At 30.8% G+C, this 9,468-nt stretch overlaps 1 protein-coding gene across 1 annotated transcript; it reads left to right on the top strand.

The window, feature by feature from the left end:
• The first annotated feature begins 2,980 nt into the window (after nt 1-2,980).
• LOC129906554 (ankyrin-1-like) lies at nt 2,981-5,833 on the top strand. Its single transcript, XM_055982361.1, has one exon. The coding sequence runs from the start codon at nt 3,081-3,083 to the stop codon at nt 5,742-5,744; it is 2,664 nt and encodes an 887-aa protein (XP_055838336.1). The 5' UTR covers nt 2,981-3,080; the 3' UTR covers nt 5,745-5,833.
• Nucleotides 5,834-9,468: the final 3,635 nt, after the last annotated feature.

The following is a 9,468-nucleotide window of genomic DNA, read 5'->3' as shown; positions in this document are numbered from 1 at the left end:
AATTTTGCTTACTTTCAATAATGATAAAAATAAAAAGTAAAATTATATAGTTTTAAAAACAACGCTTTTATCACTCTTTAAAAACTATAAAATTATTTTGTTAATTTATTTCAAATAGTTAGTTTAAAAAAAAACAGAAAGCGCTTTGTTCAAACTTATTAATAAAACTACACACAACCAAAATATGCTTTTTGATCTAATCATTTTAGATAAGTTAGCTCCTGATTATCCCAATAGTAACAAAAAGTACGTTTTTTCTTGATTTAAAAAAAAAAAATATTTTTTTTCAAAAACCCACTAGATTTTTGTTTGAAATTTATTGAAGATTTCAAAACACTCCTTAATTTTCTTGTGCAATCAGCGGATGCTGATTTATTCATGGGTAAAGACAAAAAGATCCTTGCCCGTTCAAAATTCGATATCTCATCCATACTGTGGTTTGGAAAGATTTTTTCCAAGTTTTTAGACAAAAGAAAAAAATTTAACACAACAAAATAACCTCAATCAAGAAGACCGAACAAGTGTGCCCCTGTCATGTTTATTATAATATCTCGGGCCTATTTCAGAGCTTACTACGTTGTTTACATCAATGACTTTAAACATTAATTGCGGCGGCCTGTTGGACTTCCGGAAGCATTTTTTTGAACATTTGCACTATTTAAACCATAAGAATTTCAATCGGACTCAACTATTGGCTTTTGAGGTTGCTGATGTAGTTAATTTAGCTGATGTAGTTGATGTAGTAGCTCTCAAACAGGGCCCTGATGACAAACAATCGAATTTGTAGCGATTATAAGTAAATACCCGTATTTACCGTCGTTTTGGTAAATACCCGGTATATACCCAGGGTATAAACCCACAAATGGTATATACCGGGTATTTGCCCATCGCTAGTATCAACACATTTTTTCGCCCAATTACTAAGTCCTAAAACTGTCAATTTAGGAAAGAGTTAGGATTTAGTCGTAGCTAGCTCCTCAAAATCGGCGAGTACCTACCTGGTTGTTATACCAATTATTTATAAGTAATCGAATCGTTACCAAGTGATTTCTTCAAAAAATTACCAAGGACTCGGGCTTGTCTATAAGTCATGGTAAAATATTGCGAGTTGACTTTTATTAAAAAAAAAAAATATAATCCGCTTTATTTTGAGTGTTTTACTGACCAGATTTATTTCCCTGTCGTGTTCGCCGATGATGATAGACAAGATCTATTTAAACCCGTTCAAAAGTATTTAATAATTAAGCGTTTGTTATTTCGATTAATCAATAAGGAAATTTCATACAATATAGTTAATTGATCCATCTTTTACTGTCTCCTTAAAGTACAATATAAAATAGGTTGCATGATAGCGCATCGTGTATGTCCAGTTTCTATTCATTCAGAATACTTTCCTCACACCACATAATATTGGGCCCTATCGTGAATATCCAGGGGAATTTTATTTCCCTCGGAATTTTTTGTGCGATCCTGAATCTCCCTCGGAATTTATTTCCAGGGAACAAAAAATAGTACGAAATTATGTCTAAATTCCTCTGGAAAATTGATTGCCGATACCAATTAATTCCGAGAGAGACTTTTTATGATCATTTTCAGGGAAATTTTTATTCATGATAACCCCCATTATGAAGTCGTGCGTACATAATTATTTACATACATATGTGTATTATGTAGGTTGTAGGTACTTCAGCTGAGTTGGCATGTGCTCATGACTATAAAAATTTCAACCGGTAAGCCAACTGCACCAGAACTTGTATTTTAATTTGAGTCTTGATATTGCTATTCTTACATTTGTACTTCGGGGGGATTAATTATTTAGAAAGGGTAAACTTTTTATATCCTCAGCTTAAAGCCTTCTGGATTTGAAACGACGATGCAGAAGGTTCAACTTTGCTCATCTGGACAATACGCCTGTCGTCTACGGCGGCCTTTTTTCTTTTTCTAACGCGCGTTTCGGGTCTTTCGTTGAGTTTATTGCATTTGCTAGCATTGTAGTGGAGCATCCTAATATAACCTTGAATTTCCAAGCAGGTTTTCCCTTTTTCAAACAGCTTTCGTATAAGTTTCCGTTATCCGAACTGCAGTGTTTTGCTCTTCGAACTTTAAATAGATTAAAACCGAAACAAATCGTTTTTTTTTTTTTGAAAAATTGTTCAAATTATATGAGTACTTACTTTTAAACCAAAAATAAATATTTTAAGTTATAAACCGATTTTAAATTCTTCTAAAATAACTTGAACTACTTTATTTTGAACAGGTCAATTTAGAAAGAACAACCAAAGGTCAATGCCAAATTATTTGGCAACTTCTTTTTCATTTTAAAACTACGATACATTTATTAGTAATTGACCGTTACAAACATTGACATCAAAGAAATTAAATTTTTAACCGTAGAAGCACCGTAAATATAAAAAATGTTATTTTGTTGCAGGCACTACTATTATTTTGAACACAACTGTACGGGATTTCCGAATGTTACCTACCCAAACCATACAAAAGAATTTCTACCGTTTGTTTTCCCTATTGCTTTTTCTTATAATAATCTCTAATAATCTCTCCGTTTTTCGATGTAAATCTCACGGACTGCTCTCCCAACAATTCTAATCCTCATCCTTGTATGTGATTGTCTACATGTTTCATCCAGCCAGAAGTTTTTTTTGCCTCGGGGCCCAAGTAGCACTTTGTTCGCCTCTGATGTATATCATACAAAATGGCTCAACTAGTTTTACTGATAATTTAAATAAAATCAAAAAAAAAATTGGTTTTTTTTTTCTACTCAAGTATTTTTTTTTCTTATAATATAAACAAAGCCTTGATTTAAAATGTTTATAGTTATTGCAGCGATTTCCTTGTTAAATGTTGATATATAAAAAATCCTACTGAAGATTATGTTGCTGTTTATCGTAGCAACAAACCTTATGTTTCAACTTGTAAACACGAAAATTGCAAAACATGTTTCTTTTTTTCTTTCAGACTTCTATTGTTCGTCGTCTATTATTTCAAAAATCAATTGATTGTCCATCGATGTTAACAATTTTTATAAATTTTCCAAATATTAACACAAAAGTTAAATCCTTACAATGAACGAAATAAATGAAGATCTACTTTTTTATGTTAAACATGGAGACATAGAAGTCGTTAGAGATTTAATAATTGAACATGGCCTTCAGTATTCCGAAGAACATGGATACTTTCTTCTTCTTAAATCCATCAAGCGAAACTATAAAAAAATTACTGAAATACTTTTAAACGCAGGATGCAAAGTAAACATAGAGCAGAACAAAAGAATAACTGCAAATACACCTCTTCACTATGCTATCGAAAATGGTGATTTAAAACTTACGGAAACTCTCATAGCTCTCGGTGCCGATATTGATGCAGATAATGCATGGGGCTTGTCTCCTCTCGTGCTCGCTATTTTTATGAATAGAGAAGAAATTGTTGATCTACTAATGACAAAAATTACTAATCTTAATTATACATGCGAAAATGGTATAAGTCCTCTTCATGCTGCAGTTCAATATGGTTCAAGCCGTGTAACTGAAAAACTTTTACAAAGTGGGGCACATGTTAACATAATATCAACTAATATAGAGGGTAATACGCCTCTTCATTATGCCACTGTATGTGGAGATCTAACCACTGTTAAACTACTTTTGAAGAATGGAGCATGTGTTCATTCGAAAACTGTAGAAGGACTTACACCTTTCCATACTGCATGTCAAAATGGAAATGTAAAAGTAATCAAGTTGCTTTTAAGCAAAAATGCTGATATAAATTCTCGTACGTTATGCAATATGTTTACCCCACTGTACTTTGCTATTGAAAATTCTCACAGAGAGGCTGCAAAATTTTTAATGGACCACGGAGCGAAAATTAATGATAAATCCGACAACAAAAAGACGGCACTTAGTTGTGCTGTTGAAAAAGGCTTATCTTCGATAGTCCAAGACGTTTTACAATACTCTCCAGATATTAATAACGCAATCAATAAAAACTCATTTATAAAAGCAGCAAGTAAACCGAACGAGAAATATTTACCAATCGTTAAAAATCTTATGATGTATGGTTTTTCTGTTGAAGCTAAAGATATAAATGATTTTGTTTTGCTGCAAAATGCTATAAAAATGGGTTATATAGAAATTATACAAGATCTTATCAAACACGGTCTTGATTTAAATTCTTTTAAAGAAGACAATTTTCACATTGCTGTTAAAAACAAACAATTGCAAATAGCAAAACTCTTGCTTATGCATGAACCTGATGTCAATGCAACTGACGAACATGGAAAACCTCCGATATTTCATGCAGTGCAAAATTCTGACATAGATATGTACAAACTTCTGCTACTCCATGGAGCTAATGTTTACAAATGTCCTGATTTGCTTAGAATTGCAGTGAGAAGAGGATGTAAGGAAATTTTTGATCATCTAATTGAAAACAAAGTTGACATTGAAGCTTCGGATGAGTTTGGTAGGACACCGTTGCACTTAACAGTGCCACACAAATATTCCGAAAATGATAAAAATATTCCCAATTATAAAGGCGAAAATAAACTTCACCTGGTTCTGGCAAACCAGTCTTATATAAATAAAACGACAGAAATGGCTAAAATACTTCTAAGAATGGGTGCGAATGTTAACGCTGCAACGTACAAAAATAACTTAACTACTCTTCATATTGCCTGTGAGGAAGGACTTGCAAGTATAATTAAAGTTCTTTTAGAATATAAAGCTGATGTGAATTGTATCAGTGTGAATGGTACACCATTGCATTTTGCTGCTAAAAACGACAATGAATTTATTATTGAAATGCTCTTAGCGAAGAAGGCAGACATTGATTTAAAAAATAAAAATGGTGATACGGCTCTTCATATTGCTGCAGAATACGATAACACAAAAGTTTTGAAAACATTGCTTAAAAATGGTGCAGATGTGGATTCTAAGAACATCAAACTTGTAACGCCCCTTCACGTTGCTGTACAAAATACAAAATTTGAAACATTTTCCATTCTCTTAGAGCACGGAGCTTGCATTGATGCAAAAGATATAGATGGCAATACTGTACTTCATAAAGCTATTATTATGGCCAATATTCATGTAATTGAATCTATTCTTGATTTTGGATCTGATATTAATATTTTGAATACCAATAATCTCACACCTTTTCGTTTAGCAGATGATTTACGTTATTCTGATCGTGATCGATGTCTAAAATACGAAAATACAAATTATGAATATCTTTATAAAGGTTTTTATAATAATTCCACAAATATCGAAGCATTTAAAATGTTGCTGTTACACGCTATTAAGTTCAAAGTTGCAAAATTATACGATACAGAAGGCGACAACGATTTATATTCATATTTAGATGAAGATTATAATGATTTATTGGATTCACACGAAGAGAAATGTACAATAGAAATAGTACAATTAAAGCTCCAAAATGTTTCAAGTAAAAAATTAAATTTTTATGATATTTTGACAAAAAGTACACATGCAATGGTACGCTGGGCTAGGCATGAAGATGTTATGGGAATTTTAAAATCAGATGATTATATAAACCAGTTTCCAATATATGGTTCAATGATTAAAAGAAAATTCAAAGAGGCTATTCATAGGCGCCAATTGCTCGAGACTGCTTATGGAGTTTTTAACTGTTATTTTGGAATTCCATATGAATGTGCTGATCAAATTTTATGTTCCTTGAGTAATGCTGATTTGCGGAATTTTATAAATGCATAAAAATGCCTTAGACTTTAAGAACTTAATACACTTGTATTTTGCTTAAAATAATATGTATGAAAATGTATGTATAGAAGGTACTTATGATAAAAATTAATTGAAATAAAAGTTTTTGTTACATTGTTAAAAAAGAAAGAAACAAAATCTGTTTAACTTTGTCTTTAAATAGAAAAGGGCTAAAAAAAATTCAGCGTCTTGAGGTATTCCGAATACTTCTGAAAGCGTAATTTTCTTCTTGAAAAAAAAAAAATTGAAAATGGATTTTGAGTTTGATTACAGATTTAAAATCAGAAGCATATATTCAAACCGTTAAAATGCTTTAAAGAATAGAAATATACAAATCCATTATCAAGAGGCATTTTTTGCTCCTTTCGGGATCGCCAAAATAATAATATATTGTACAAGGGAAAGACAAAGGCAATACAACGATAGTCATGACATAGAGCGATTAACCCTCTGTGCGCGAAAAGCACACGGGTGCGAATTTGATTTGTACTTTTTCATGTCGCTATAACTTTTTTTCGGTTTCAATATTTTATAGGGAATGAAAGCTAATGCTGGATTTACATACGTCTGCATGCAGAAAAGTAGAGAGGGATAGATATAATACCTGAAATCCGTACGTATGAAGAAGAGGCATTGATGTTCGTCTTCGCTATAATCTTCCTATAATCTGCATTTCTGAAGATCTCTGCATTTTCATCTGCTCTCTCTATCCAACATCTGTGGTTCTTAAATACTGTGTCTCCTTTCAATGCACAGATCTGGAAATGCAGACGTATGTAAATCCAGCAAAAACTTATGACCGTACTAATACCAAATAGAAAAAATTTCTATAGCAACCAGATTAGAAAATATTAGCTTTTTTTCGTTCAGTGTATTTAAAATTTCATCATCTTTCGTTTTTGGTTACCACAACCACGAATGAATGAATATAATAAATTTCTTTTTTTTTATTATTTTCCACACTAATTGACTAAAACAATGAGCATTTCAAAATTTTCATAGCTGTTGCACCTTTATCACAAAGTGCACGATTTTGTTGCTAAGCCGCCCGACTAAAACATCTTTTTCAAGACATTGAATTTCGAAATATTGAAAATAAAAACCTCTTAAAATTTAAATATAGATATTTAATGCAGTCAAATAAGGGTTCCACCTCGGAATGAATGCTAATAGAATTTTTTTGCTCAATATCTTTGTTTTGGCATTCTATAAAATACCTCAAAAGTCTAGAAAAATCTTATTTCCGCAAGTCGGGATTTTCAAGGTCAAAGCGCGAATAGAAATTTTCAAAATTAGCAATAATAGACAATGGTATTATATACACATATGATATATGACACTTTGAGGTATTTTTTAATGCTGATGTCAAAAAATCTAAAATCAAGACAATCTGGTGTCTCTGAAAAAAGTTATACCTGTTTTTCATCTGTCAACCCATATTATTATAACAGTTGCAAACTTACTACCGAAAAACCCTTAAACGTTACGGTAGAGGGACCATATTTTGCATGAACATTTTTATATTCATTATTATCATTAAGAATCAAAACAATGCAATGAAAAAACATTAATGTCTATGGAAAATTGGTATTTTTTGAGAAAAGGTCAAATTTTGGGATATGCACTAAAAAACATCCTGGTACAATCTTGGAATTAGTGCTAATAGGCTAATTTTTTTGTTTCTATGTTTGTTTGGATATTCTATAATTAATGTCAAAAATCTAAAAAAGTCTCATGTCCGCAAGTCCTAATTTGCAGGTTAAACTAAGTTAGGTGCAGATTTTAAAAAATTAATAAGAAAAGTTTAAATTTGTATATGTATACCAACATAAACGACATGATTTTATGGTATTTTTTAACACTTATTCCAACAAAACTCACAAACAAGCCAATCTGACCATCCCTGAAAAGTAAGGCACCTTATACATGTTGATCTGACACAAATATCTGAAGTGTTGTTTTTCAATTTTTTAAAATATGCATCTGCACCTTATCTTCAAACCAGGAAAATTAGGACTTGCGGACATGAGATTTTTTTAGATTTTTTACATAAGTTATAGAATAGCCAAACAAAGATAGAAACAAAAAAATTAGCCTATTAGCACTAATTCCAAGATTGTACCAGGATGTTTTTTAGTGCATATCCCAAAATTTGCCCTTTTCTCAAAAAATACCAATTTTTCATAGACATTAATGTTTTTTTCATTGCATTGTTTTGATTCTAATGATAATGGATATGAAAATGTTCATGCAAAATTTGATCCCTCTACCATAACTACTCTACCATAATACATAATATGGGTTGACAGATGAAAAACAGGTATAACTTTTTTCAGAGACTTCAGGTTGTCTTGATTTTAGATTTTTTGGCATCAGCATTAAAAAATAGTCATGTATCATATGTGTATATAATACCATGGTATGTTATAGAATGCCAAAACGAAGATATTGAGCAAAAAAAATTTCTATTAGCATTTCACCTTATTTTACTGTATTAATTGTATGTTTTAAGTATATTAGATTTTTTCTATTTATTTGACATTTTTAAAAAATTTCTCCAACTATTACACTGGTTTACAAGGGTTTTGTTGTCGAAACAAAAATATATAGTTTTTCCTACTTTTTGCGTTATAGATGCAGTACAATGCTATACAGTACACTGCTCTTTTGTGAACAAACAAAAATTTTAAAAATGTTTGTATTTGTGACAAGAGTAACAGTAAAAATTAATCTTAATTTTTATAAAATACTTTGATTTGTTATTTGAAGTTTTGTGAAATAAATTTTAACGTTAATAATGAGAGCCTTTTTTCTTATTTGGGAGCTATTTTTATGAACACAACTGTACACCAGCTGAGACTCTCTCTATCTTTAAAATGTCGGGTGTTACCTCTTAATTACAGACAAGTGCTCGGCAACCCTACGCAAATGCTAAAAAACACGAAAGTACATGCATAGAACCGTTTTCTTAATTTCACACTTTTTTTTAAACATTTTTGAAAATTTGTATTCAATTTTTTTTTTAAACGGGCCAATGAATTTTGTGTGTCGATTAATATTTTCTTTTAAATGACATACCGATTTTTTAAACAAAACGTGGTGGTAATAAACATTCATTCAATACCCTCTGTTGCGTTTTTCAAGCCTGGATTAAGTTTTTCTTTTTTAAATTAGCCATTTCAAACGAAAAAAAATTAATTAAATAAAGCCCCCATTCAGATCCCGAGGACTTAGAGAATGGTTAAGAGAAGGATTTGAAAAATTCCCAGAATATCGTTCCTTTTCTGTTTAATTTTTGTACTCTTTTCGTTAATAATAATGAAAAAGCAAAAATGGAGCAAGATTTCCCTTTCCTCGAAATTTGTCGTAAATTTCCATTGTTATTGTGAACTCTTACAGCTAAATTCAAAGATGCTGCTAGCTATAACACATTTTTCAATTTCTTATAACTACTTACGAAGTTTTGAGGGAGCAAAATAACACACTGTTCTTAGAGTCACTCTGTTGCAATTTTTTTTAAATTTAAATAGATTGTTTAAGAAATTTATAACGATATGTTTTCACTGTTAAAAGCTTTAAGAAAGCTCAGTTGAGTTTACTTACAAAAATACGGCAGGAAAGAAGACTTCATATATTAATTAATTGTGACAGTTTTTATTGAATAAAAAAACTTAATAATAATAACATTAAGAAAATAAATACATTTTTTTTTAATTTT

The sequence above is a fragment of the Episyrphus balteatus genome, chromosome 1, assembly GCF_945859705.1.
Source record: "Episyrphus balteatus chromosome 1, idEpiBalt1.1, whole genome shotgun sequence".
Taxonomy (NCBI): Eukaryota; Metazoa; Arthropoda; class Insecta; order Diptera; family Syrphidae; genus Episyrphus; species Episyrphus balteatus.
Note: the sequence above shows the minus strand (reverse complement) of the source record. Positions and strands in the feature narration are given on the sequence as shown.

Bases quoted from the DNA above. Each gene is read 5' to 3' on its own strand.
- LOC129906554 (XM_055982361.1), top strand. From the start codon at position 3,081: ATGAACGAAATAAATGAAGATCTACTTTTTTATGTTAAACATGGAGAC.